This window comes from Dufourea novaeangliae, unplaced genomic scaffold, assembly GCF_001272555.1.
Source record: "Dufourea novaeangliae isolate 0120121106 unplaced genomic scaffold, ASM127255v1 scaffold355, whole genome shotgun sequence".
In the NCBI taxonomy this organism is placed as follows: domain Eukaryota; kingdom Metazoa; phylum Arthropoda; class Insecta; order Hymenoptera; family Halictidae; genus Dufourea; species Dufourea novaeangliae.
Window position 1 is genome coordinate 305,120 of NW_015374251.1, and position 13,400 is coordinate 318,519.

At 39.6% G+C, this 13,400-nt stretch overlaps 1 protein-coding gene across 1 annotated transcript; it reads left to right on the top strand.

The window, feature by feature from the left end:
* The first annotated feature begins 351 nt into the window (after positions 1 to 351).
* LOC107192531 (probable multidrug resistance-associated protein lethal(2)03659) lies at positions 352 to 11,969 on the top strand. The gene is made up of 16 exons (XM_015581810.1): positions 352 to 508; positions 4,472 to 4,997; positions 5,420 to 5,530; positions 5,638 to 5,772; positions 6,125 to 6,329; positions 6,901 to 7,123; positions 7,216 to 7,872; positions 7,948 to 8,453; positions 8,736 to 9,017; positions 9,123 to 9,352; positions 9,427 to 9,926; positions 10,037 to 10,267; positions 10,383 to 10,717; positions 10,792 to 11,037; positions 11,128 to 11,430; positions 11,772 to 11,969. The coding sequence occupies exons 2-16, from the start codon at positions 4,924 to 4,926 to the stop codon at positions 11,910 to 11,912; spliced, it is 4,179 nt and encodes a 1,392-aa protein (XP_015437296.1). The 5' UTR covers positions 352 to 508; positions 4,472 to 4,923; the 3' UTR covers positions 11,913 to 11,969.
* The last annotated feature ends 1,431 nt before the right edge of the window (positions 11,970 to 13,400 follow it).

The window sequence follows — 13,400 nt, forward strand, 5'->3', positions numbered from 1 at the left end:
TATACTTAAAACAAAGCTACATAAATTTAATACGAATGACCCTGCCAACAATTTTGGGTCTGCCAAATGAGTCACAATTGGCAGACCCAAAAATGTATCATTGTAGGGATCAAACGGGCTTTGTTTCAGCGAATAAAATAACCAAATTCTGAAAAAGTGCAATTGCTGGAAATGAGTTGAATGTATAGGACATTTGTATACGATAATAGTAACGAAATGAATATAAATGAGGGAGTTTGGGTGTGATCAGTACAATATCCGAATGTAATGGTATATGTATTGGTGCCTGACAGTGTGAAGAGCCAAGCAGAGGAAAAGTGAGATCTGTAGTCAGTAGCGACCAGTCGCGACGCAGGTCTGCGTCGAGCTTGTTTTCGTCGTTTAAATTCGTTCACGCGTGTTCCGCGCCGAGAAAGTAAATTTTCTTCGTTTCAGCATGTGACATATATACGTATGATCTTCTCGTAAAGCAGAATCACGATCCTTATACACATATACTGACAGAACAGTGAGTATAAACCGATTAATTTTGAATGGATTCGAGTGAACTGTTTGCCCCAGCTAGGTTTGGAACAGACCTTTAACTTATGCTCCAAAAAATGTTTCCAACTCGGATATACTGTTGATAAAATAGTACAAGAAAGTAATAAACGAAGAACGTCTATCAGTAGATCGTGTTGTAAACGATTACTGTTCACACAAATAATGCTTCTTCAGACTTTATTTGTGTGTACATTACGGGTCGAAGTTCATGTTACTGTCAAACACGATTGCCTGAGAGATGTACAAATTAGCAATCTATAACGCGTTAAATTGTTAACTACCTACATGATTTTTGTGACATTGTTTTTCGTGTTAATTGTTGGACTTATTTCTAGTTAAATTCCTGCGGAGAACATTAACAAATTCGTATTATTAATCATGGAACGGAACTTCTAATCTCTTGCTTGATAATGGAAAACAAATGACTAAACGGACGGTCTTATATGGGTCTTATTGAATAAGTCGGGGTTAAAGATTCAAATACGTGAAACTATGTACCTAGATCATAGATAGAAACATCAGTTTAATGTTTTAAATATCATTATTTCAAAACGCTCTAATTATGTACAGTTTATCGACACTAATTATCGTACGCGTTAGACTCGAGAAGATGTGTGGTACGTATCACGCTGAACCGTTACGAATCACGTGTCGTTGACAATTGACCCGTCCACGGCATCTGGTCTTAATAACAATTTCGCGTGGCATCTTTGATGGGTACCCATTAAACGCTTGACGTTACACAACTAGAATAAACTTGAATAGTGCTCACGATTAATAATCGAATAATTAACCCTCGGAAGAACATATTTTTAGAATCGCCGGCTGAAATGCACGGTAGACAACGGCAGATTATCGTACCCACGTTGCTATCTTCGTTTCTGTTACCGTTTCGTCGTGATCGCCGTATGTTTCAGGTTAACTTCTTGTTGCATAACGCGTTTCAATTGTTTTCGAAGAACCTTCGTCGTGTCTTTCCTTGTGCGACCGCGTACATTCAGCTGATTCGATTCAAGCTATTTTTGTAGTACAGACAGTAAAAATTGCTTCATATAACAACCGGCGAATTGAAACGATCAATTTGTTACACATTTCTGCGTAAATATCAAACAAGTACTCGTGTTGAAACTGGGCGCGTTGTAATACAACACCGGTAATACCATAAATTCGTCGAGGCTTCACGAAGGCATGGAAATGACGATGGTTCATTTACCTTCGTCGTACAATTTGTTTTGCAACAGACAGTGCACACATCTGTCTAACTTGTCGAACCTTACCGGCCGAAGCATTGCAATTAATTGAATATGAACTTGAGAAGGAAGACAGTTCTCGGTGTCGTAATTGAATCTTAAGCTGACGGCTGAGATCTCCAAAATTTTGCGAAACTGATAAGAAACGGTACATGTCACAAGATGATATTGAATCATGATAACATTATGTTTTAATCATTGGCTTGAAAATATCGTTTTTTTAGAGTTTAGAAATTATTCTCCTGCGGTAACCAGGACATTTTCCTCGTCCGGACATTTACCTTGTTACCGACACACGATGAAACAGACTTCATGTTGTAGGATTCGTGTTTCGGACTGACACGTAAGATTACATAATGCTTAATATGTAACGTAATTACATAGTGTGTGCGTTTGTAGAAAGTTTACTGAGGTCTCTGTTACGAGCAATTCTAACTATGATAGTTCCACCGATTTTGCAATTTCCATGCACGACGACCAAATAACAAATATTGGTCTGCAACGCAAGACTCTTCGTGTACGTATCGTGGCAGTTATTTACGGCGATAAGAAATTAACGTCTTGGGGTTCGCCGCGTTTCACAGCGGTTTCAACTGCCGAAGCTTTTCCGTTTGCCTCTACTTTTTTATGATGACTAGAACGAACGTGTACAGTTGGATACGGCATTAGTGCTGAATCATGGAACGTGACGAAGATTACTGGCACTGTTTCATCTTCGTCATCGACTGTACACTGTGCACACGACTGATACGTGATAAATTAAAAATAAAACGACAATTATTTGACTGCACAGACGACGACAGTCACTACTTACATGCGAATATCAAACGTGTAATCAGTTTCGCAAAATTTGCTACAATCCAATTATTTCATCGAAGATTAAAGGCACGTTCATAACAATGCTTTGTTTATTCGAGAAACATCATTATACAATAGAAATTTCGTTCTTCATATAAGCTCGTGCATACTTAAGCTTGTGACAACAGTCGTTATAGCACGAACGTTATAATGCATACGAGTATAATAGTCATATACAGGGTGTCCCAAAAATGTAATTAATATACAATTCATTTCGAATAATTAAGGGTGACAGAGATAGTTGGGACACCCTCTATGTAACGTTAATATTTACTCTATATCAACAAAATTTACTATAATCACAATGATATTTAAATTCTACTCGCTGATCGACATTGAAATTAATCCCTCTGTGATATTTACAACGGGACGTCTTTCCAAGGCTACGAAAATGTATGTACGCGAAAGAAAGACATCGACGACGATCTTCAATACACTCTGTTATCGTTATTGTCATTCACGGAAAGCTCGCGGCGTTGTTAGAATATTTTCTAACAACGCCGTCAACTTTCTGCCTAAGCTCCGTATCAACGTGCAACACAGACACCCCCTTTATCTCTTTGACGGAGCGTCGAACAATGTGTTTGAACAAGAGAAGATGTTTCCCGATGAATTCTGAACACACGCGCAATTGCGAATAGTTATCCAACGCGTGGCTTCTTAAAATTTCGCTCAACGTCTTCCACACGCATTGCATCACGATTTGATCGACATTTAGCTATGAATGTAATAAAGCTTGTTCGACCTTCGTGGTTTATTTATCTCGCACGATGCAACAGTTATCATTACAAAACATGGTGGGTACACATTTTATATTGAATTCGTCTGCTACATGAAAATCAACGACTTGGTAGATTTTTTTTTTTAAATTTCTATCGATAATTTTTCGATACGTTTCAGATCATTATTGTTGGGTTAATGGTATTAGATTGGTGCACATAAAATGTCGGATTTTATTTATTTGTGGAGGTTTGTTATTCGTTTGTTTTTCACATAATCTCTTGAACAGTTTCATCCTCGAAAGATATTGATAACTACCCTAGTAGCAATTAATGTTGGCACTTTTATGGGCCTTTGATGCATTATTGGCTGGTCAACAGTTAGAATTGTCACCCTTTTTTGCAACTGGTCCAACAATCATACCCAACGTAGGGCCCACGTCAGTATACTACGAAGGGCCAACTGGATGTTTCTTTCTGTAGGGCCAATTGTTGAGTATTGAAACCACACGTTTAAAAAAAAAAATGGCATTAATGCTTTAAAAATCCGTTGGGAGAAGTGTGTCGAAGCTGATGGATCTTAATTCGATAAATAAAATTCTTTTTCTAAACGAAATAGTGTTTTTGTTATTTAAAAAAAAAATTCGACATTTCATATGCACCAAGCTAATAATAAGAACTATTAGTATACAACGGTATACATAGTAACACTTACGTTTAATAGTAATGAATATATGTTAACGACCTCGTCTATAACGAAGCACTTTTTTTACCATTAGCTGACTATTTTATATGTATTTAATAATACACGTCTCGTTATATCATTCGTTCGTAACACCTCAAATGCTCGGTCGAACCATATGAAATTTCACGTCGAAAATATTAAACGAAATTGAGTTTAACCGGCCCCGAAACGTCCCGATCGTATTGATATTTAACTTACCGGGCGAAAGATACCGCGTGTAATACAGCAGTGTAGAAGCTTTACGACCATCCAGGCATTATTTGAGCAATGACAAAGCAAGTAGTAGATAAAGATGAGAAGCCCGATTGTACAATACATTTCGAAATATGATACAGAATCTGTTTGCTTAAATACAGGCGCTCGATCGATAGGAGTCTTATTCGTAGAGGAGAAGAAGAAGAAGGATCGATTCTTCTGCGTATCCGGAAACATATTGGGAATCGTTGGATCGCCGGCGAACGGATTTAATCGTCTCAAAAATCCTGCGATATACTTGACGTCGAGATTGCTGCCTTATCTAACAGTCGAGTGTAAATTCTCGAGTGGCAGGACAATTAACCAACGATTATTAGGCTTGACTCAAGAGGGCCCTCGTGAAGATAAGCTACTTCAACGATGACAATCGTGTAACAAGCTTTGTGAAATCGTTTACGATTCCAATTATCTTGCTTGATATTGCGAGCACGATTTTTCGAGATCGACACTTTGACAGTTTCCCGTCCATCGTCGAGTGATCCGGCCAAGTGTCCCATTAGTTTCAGTAATCGCTCGAAAAAAAAAAGCGAGTTAATGCAGGGCACAGAGGAAGATGGACTCGAGCAACGTGAAATCGAATCCGAACCCGCGAGAAAAAGCGAATTTACTGTCGGTCCTATTTTGGTGGTAAGTATTGGGTGCATTTGGCATCGATGATCTGTGCAAAATTTGTATTTTTATCGTGGCTGTAGAAAGTGGCGTTGGAGATTGGCCTCCTAATATTTGGTATCGGGAATTATTGAAATTTATGCCAAATTAACATTCGGTTTAACGTTTATTTCAGTCCTTGAAATACATTTACTAAGTGGCATGAGACTTAGTAAATTTATTTAAAGTACTGAAATGAACATTAAACCGAATGTTAATTTGGCATAAATTTCAATAATTCCCGACACGAAATTTTAAAAGGCCTTTCTCCAACGCCACTTTTTCCCCTAGCGGAAGCAGAGTGTTGCTCGTGAGGGTACATCCGGTCGCGAACGTGTTAAACAACCAATTCGTTTGCTCGATATGTATACTAAAGTCACTCTTAATATGTTGCGACACAGGTGGACAATAGGATTGTTCAAGGCAGGCTACAAGAAGGTATTGCAAACGGACGACTTGTACGATCCGTTGAAGACCGATAGATCGCACGTGCTGGGAGACAGATTAGAAAAGTTGGTATTAAAGCAAACCATACAAATATTCAGATCGATCCACGAAACCGATGGAAACGATTGGGGGAGGAAAGCACCAAGTTTCATGGAAATTTTTCGTTTTTCAGACGATGGACAATCGAGCTCGAGAACTCGAAGAAATCCAAGCGACGACCAAGCTTCCTGAGGGCCATTTTTCGTACCTTTCTATGGGAGTACAGTTGGCTCGCGCTGATGCAGATACTGAACGAATTTTTACTACGGTACGGTCTTTTCTTCTCGTCATTCGACATTCCATATTGTTAGAATTATGTGGGTAAAGACTGACTATACTTATAAATACTATTTAATCTTGTTAACATTATGATCATGCACCAGCTATTAGTAGACATTTTTAGAGTTAGAGGAGAAGATGAATATAATACCATGAAACATGAATATGAAATACCAAAAAATGCAGAAGCGACAAAACACATGTATCTTACGAACAAATTATGCTAAATAGATGGTTGGTCGATAAGTGATTCATAAGCATGAACTAACATATATTATTAGTACAACGTTTTTTTTTTTCTTTTTGTATCTAACACCTTGTTATCTGTATTTGATCTTTAGATTAGGGACCCCGATGTTACTCGGAGGGCTGCTGCGCTACTTCCGGAAGAACACAACCGAGACATACGAAACAGCACTTCTGTACGCCGGTGGGATTTGCCTGGCGACCGCGATGAATGTGATTTTCTTGAACCAATCGATCTTCGGAGCGTTCCATGTCGGTGCGAAAATCCGTGTTGCGGCCTGTTCCGTTGTTTACAGGAAGGTAATAAAAGACTGTGCGTGGCCAATTACACTGTGCAACACGATTTTTAATCTGCAATATCCATTGGGAGATCCTCAGTTCCTCGTCCAGATCACGAATCCAGAAGCAATCGGCTGTTTTTACAAAAGCTCATGTTTGTCAAAAACTGAAAGAGATTGAGAAATACTGCTCACGGATTCGTGATCTGGACTAGAAACTCTATTTGGATATTTCCCAATGGATATTGCAGATCAGAAAAAAAGTTTAAATTTCTTGGACAGTGTTATCAATAGACTGCGGATTTTATGCATTTATAGCCTATAGGGCTTTGTGAAATACAATAAAAGAAAATACGACGTCGTTTCTATTTTATTCTTAATCCAATAAAATATTTAAGAGAGGAAAAAAATTCCTATATTTGCTATTGTCTTTATGAATCACTTTACATAATGTTATTTTCCATAGAAATCCGCAGTCTAGTTATCAAGGTGGAGGCGAACGTACGTTGGTCACCGAAGGCCGCGAAGATCTCTAATCTCCAATTACATAACTCAAAGATTACGCCATTGTTTCGCTATTGTTGCTGTTACAGGCGTTACGTCTCAGTAAAACGGCGTTGGGCGAAACAGCACCGGGTAAAATAGTGAATTTGGTGGCCAACGATGTGAACAGATTCGATCTGGTCTCGATTTTTATTCACCACATGTGGTCCGCCCCGTTATCTGGACTGATCATCGCCTATTTCTTGTACACTGAGGCTGGATACGCTGGCCTGATCGGCATCGCCGCGGTGTTCATTGTTGTGCCGATTCAATGTGAGTTCCCGGTAATGCTGACTGCGTTATACGTTAAAAAGAACGTTCTGATAGAATTTGTTCTTTACAATATTGGTACCTCTATGCTTCAGCTTACACAGGAAAGCTGTCATCCAAGTTCCGAATGCAAACCGCGATGAAAACCGACGAAAGGGTGCGTCTGATGGACGAGATAATATCAGGTGTGCAGGTGATAAAGATGTATGCCTGGGAGAAACCGTTTTGTGCTCTTATCGAAACTGCCAGAAAATTGGAACTGCAAGTGGTCACCAAGAGCTCGTACATCAGGGGCATCTACATGACCTTCAATTTGTTCACCACAAGAATGGCACTTTATAGCACTCTGATCAGCATGCTGTTGTTCGGGAACGAATTAACAGCGGACAAAGTGTTCGTTTTCTCGTCCTATTTCAACATATTGGCGCACACAATGTCGGGAATGTTTGTACGCGGGTTCGCTGAAATAGCCGAATGTCTGGTCGCCGTGAGAAGGCTGCAGCATTTCCTGTTGTACGAGGAGTTTCAGGAGAAAGGAGTCAGCTTGAGCAAGTTCGCTGCCAGTCTTAACGGTAGTATCAACAGTGACACAAAGCAGACGTCCGATAAACCGTCGAGACATGATTTACCGTACATCGACGACGAAGTGGACGGCTATGAGAATCTGGACGAGTCGTCGGAGAGAAGACGACATAACGGTTTAGTGGTGGTCGCTAGCGACTTGTTGAAGAACACTGCGAATCTGGTGGGAGGTAATGTGTACGCAACATTTAGTATTAATACGTCATAGAATACAAACATCTGACATCTTCCATTCACCTCCACAGAGGAAAAACGGTCCTCCCTAATGAACGAAGAAATATGCGCAGTTAGGATGGACAACGTGACAGCTAAATGGGAACTGGGTCACTCGGAGAACACTTTGGAAGGTGTGAATTTAGAGATAGAAAAAGGAAAGATGTACGCTGTGATCGGCATGGTCGGGGCTGGCAAGAGTTCCTTCCTGTCCGCGATTCTTGGAGAAATAGATGTTACAGAGGGTCAGGTGAAAGTCAATGGAACTGTCAGCTATGCGGGACAAGAGGCTTGGGTGTTTGGGTCCACCGTTAGACAGAACATACTGTTCGGCCAGTCGTATGATCGTCATCGTTACCAAAAGGTTATTAAAGCGTGCTCCCTTACGCGAGATTTCAAACAATTTCCCCAGGGCGATCAGACGACTGTCGGGGAAAGAGGTAGTTCTTTGTCAGGTGGACAGAAGGCTAGGATCAATTTGGCCAGGTCCCTGTACAGGCAGGCGGACATTTATTTACTGGACGATCCTCTAAGCGCAGTGAGTAAACTTCTTGTACAGACCGGATATAGGAAAGTCCCGACGTCTTACCGAGGTTTCCTTTTTTCCCTTGAAGCACCGACCTCCCGAGAATCCTCTCATTACGCCCTCTGTAATTATGAACGGCGATGCTGAGAACTACGTTTGATCACAAGTCGAAGGATAAAGTCCGCAGCTGTGATTATTTAATCCGAATTAAGTCCAATCTATATTTCGTCTGTGGTCCCAAATTAACGAGTATTAACTGTATATACTTATTTTACATTTGTGCACACGTTTTAGGTGGACACGCACGTTAGTAAACATTTGTTCGAAGAATGTATGCAACGATACTTGGCAGGGAAGACCAGGATTTTGGCGACCCATCAGTTGCAATACGTGAAAACCGTCGACGCGATCATACTTATCGAGCAAGGAAAGGTCACCGTATTCACGACTTATCAAGATCTGTTGAACAGACGACCCGATTATGCTCAACTTCTTGCAGCGGAGACTGAAGGAAACGACGACTCGTCGTTAGAGAAGAGCGTGATGCGAAGACAGTTTTCGTCGTCGAGTACCAGGGTAAACCGTTGTGTTTCAATACTTCACAGACATAACATAATTAGTACTGAAAAATATTCAATGTGCTATCTGGGGTTAAACATTTAATACTTTTTTTTCGAATAGAGCCGAACACCGGAAGCCAGTACTGCTGGTACAGATGATGAGGATGAGGACGAGGATCCCGAAAAATTAAACGACGGCTTCGAAGGAACATCCCGTGGAACGGTCAAGGGGCCGATCTTCCTAAAGTACTTCCAAACTGGCGCTAACTTATGTCTTGCGACAACAGTACTTTTACTCTTTCTCTGTACACAATTCACCGTTAGTCTTAACGATTATTTCATTCCTATTTTGTGAGTATATTTTATAATCTATCGTGTATGATTATCCTTTGAAAATGGTCTTCGTGATGGTAAAATATTTTCAGAGTAAACGAAGAAGAGTCGCGGCACTATAATTTACTTCAGAGCAGCTTGAATGCTACCAACGAAACATCAATCGATACTTCTGACTTGTCGTCGACGTACAGTTATTTGTATATTTACACGGCTATAATAGTCGGCATATTCACCATTGGAATCACTAGATCCTTAATATTTTACAAAGTATGCATATTGTGCAGTCAAAAGTTACACGACATGGCCTTCAGCGCCTTGATCCGAACTGGTATGCGATTTTTCGATACGAATCCCAGTGGTAGGATCCTCAACAGATTCTCCAAAGACATGGGAGCGATAGATGAACTGCTACCGAAAGCAATACTCGACGCTGGCCAGATATGCATGATGATGGTTGGATCGTTGGTCGTATCTTGCAGCGTCAATCCACTTTTCCTGATCCCTATATTATTTCTGGGCTTTGTCTTTTACTGGATACGAAAAGTTTTTCTGAAGACTAGCAAGAATATCAAGAGAATGGAAGGAGTTAGTAAGTATTCACTGATATTGGTAGCATCGCTTCTTATGTTCTTAATAAATATATAAATCATATATTAATAATATATGATAATATATAATAATTAATTATATATTATACAGCTCGATCACCTGTATTCACTCATTTGAATGCTACGCTCAATGGTTTGAGTACCATCAGAGCTTATTGCGCGCAGGATATACTGAAGAAAGAGTTTGACAAACTGCAGGACGTTCATACTTCAACTGTCTACATGTACATAGTAGCAAGCACTGCCTTTGGATTTTCTCTGGACGTCTTTTGCCTTGTGTTCATTTCATTGGTCACCTTCAGTTTCCTTCTATTGGAACAGGGTAAGAGATTCATACTACGGAGCCAAAACTGAAGGCAACTGGAAAATCAAGCAGCTATCTAGAGATACCTCTCACAAGTTTGATATTGACGAGTGATCGACTGATGTTTTTTCAGCATTCTCTGGAGGAGAAGTGGGTTTAGCTATTACCCAAGTGATGGCTATGACTGGAATGATTCAATGGGGTATGCGACAAAATGCTGAGGTAGCTAATCAGATGATGGCTGTGGAACGTGTGCTCGAATACACGCAAATAACACCCGAACCAAATCTTCGCGATAAAGGAAAATTCGTGAAAAAGAACGAGAGAGCTATTGCACTTCCAGCTAATGCCCCGAAGAACTGGCCCGTATCGGGGACGATAAAGTTTAATAACGTATATATGCGATACGCCGAAGAAGAACCTCCAGTGTTGAAAGGGCTGAATATCGTCATTCATGCGGGCGAGAAAGTTGGTTGACTTCTCTATCATTTCAATTATTATTAATGTTTACAGAACATCCATACGTTTGTAAAATATTTCAGATAGGTATTGTGGGTAGAACTGGTGCTGGAAAATCCTCTTTGATATCCGCGTTATTCAGACTAGCCAAAGTCGAAGGAATGATTGAAATCGATGGTGTAGACGCTGCTTCTATTTGCCTGGAAGATCTACGATGCAATATATCGATAATCCCTCAAGACCCAGTCTTATTCTCTGGTACACTGAGACGCAACTTAGATCCCTTTAACGAATTCTCGGATAAAGCACTATGGGAAGCGCTCGAAGAGGTTGGTGGAATAAGAGTAATAGTTTTCTTCAGACGTAATTGTTTTTTTCTTAATAAATGAGTATATATATATATATCTTGAAACGCATAGGTCGAGTTGAAAGATGCCGTTGTCACGGCTGGCACTGGATTGGAAAGTCGAGTGTTGGATAGAGGCAGTAACTACAGCGTAGGGCAAAGACAGTTGGTCTGTTTAGCAAGAGCAATCTTAAGGAACAATCGGATACTCATGCTTGACGAGGCAACTGCGAATGTGGATCCACACACTGACGCGTTGATTCAACGTACGATAAGGAAAAAATTCGCCAGGTGCACTGTACTTACCATTGCCCATCGGTTGATCACCATTATGGACAGTGATAAAGTTTTAGTCATGGATAAAGGTCGTATGGCGGTAAGCAGGATTCTTTATTTACTAAGGAAATTGTGTATCATCATAGACAAAGGATCTGGGTCCAGGTTGATGAATATATTAACTGTTTATCTCGTCCGTGCTTCAACTATCGTTTACTGTGTTCTCTACCCAGATAGCACACGATGCCTTGAAGACAGCTTAAAGGCGCCTCAGACCTACAATAGCCGTAAAATGGACGCCTTAAGGACGCCTATTTTAGGTCTAACGCGTCTTTCAGCTGTCTTCAAGGCGTCATGTGCTATCTGGGTATTAATCGCGGTACACTTTCAGATGTCGAAACACAGTAGTTAACTAAAATTATGTATTGATTTCTATTACAGGAATACGAACATCCACATATACTGCTCCAAAATGGCTACAGTCACTTTACGTCGTTGGTGAAGGAGACCGATAGAGCAATGTACGATCAATTAGTAAAGATAGCAAAACAGTCTTACATTGCCAAACACGGGGAACGATGATTAATTGAATTAGGTCGGTCAGACTTTTCTACAACCAAGTTGATTCTACATGGTTAACAAGCATCGAACGTACCCTCACGAGTAAACTCGGCTTCCTTTAGGGGAAAACGCAATGTAAAGGTAAGGGCTTCCTATCGATTGATAAATTTATTTCAAGTTTGAAATAAATGTTAAACCGAGTGTCGATTTGGCATAAATTTCAGTAACTCCGGAACCAAGTGGTAGGAGGTCTTTCCTTTACGTCACTTTTTCCCCTAGAGGAAGCGGAGGTTGCTCGTCGGTGTACAATTAAATTTAAATTATAATCAAGTATTATCGTAAGTTCCGAGCACGCTCATCGAATATTATATTTTTGTACTTTCGAACGGATCCTGTCTCGGTACTTCTTGTCGTCGTAGAAGGTGTTGTTGAGCGGTGCTACTTAGTGGTGTACAACTCTTCCAATTAGTACTTATATTTTTCTACTGTACATTTTACGTGATACACAACTCTGGCAATTTTCGATCCGCCAATTTTAAACAATACCTTCCCTTTCAATGAACCAAACATGTACTTATAAGATGTTGAACAAACGTAAGCGTGATTTAGTTGGACCTATTAAGGAATATCTAATATGAACAATACACGGTATACGAAGAAATATACTTACACAACAGAATTGTACAAATCGAGTGCATTAATGGTTCTTTATTATGCAACATTAATAATTGCAATAAAAGGAAAGCAACGTGTTATACAGGGTAGGTGTAATAGATTGCGTACAATCCGAAAGTAAAAATAATTTCATTTCATATGAAAGTGAATGCAAAATGTGAAATAAGTATTTTTATAGGTTTTTTTTACGATACTTCTGAAAAAATGCAAATATCACTGTGGAAAAGAGGTAATACTATAAAGCTGTCCATGTTTATCCGTATTAGCAGTGATAAAAGTGATCAGAAATGGATAGACACGAGTGCAGAATATTTTTTTAAAAAAATGTCAGACCAGAAAAAAGTTTACTTTATATTTTGTCACGTATTTTGACATTGTACTATGAATTACGCCCCGCCCTGCTTAAAGGCACGAATTTCTGAACAGTACGCTAACATGTTTTATAGTATAGACTCAGTCAATTTTTTCTACATGCTATCAAGTTACACCAAGAAATCATTGGTGTTGGTGGCAAGCCAGTGTTCATTTTAACTAAACATCGCGCGGAGATTATAATATATTTTCTAAGAATATGTATGCATATGTTTACAGATACCATTATTGTATATTATCAAATTGTAAATAAAATTCCTTTTGTATAAACTATCAGTGCCCTGTTAAATTAATTCCGCGAACTGTTCAAATTTCCATTAGATGACATTCAGTACTCACCGAGCCGGACATATGTTGGAAGAATTGAACGAAGAAGTTTCACGATCAGGATTTCATTATGCCAGCACTCCACTAGAAATATATACACAAAAGAATTTCACAATTTTCAATCACTGACACTCG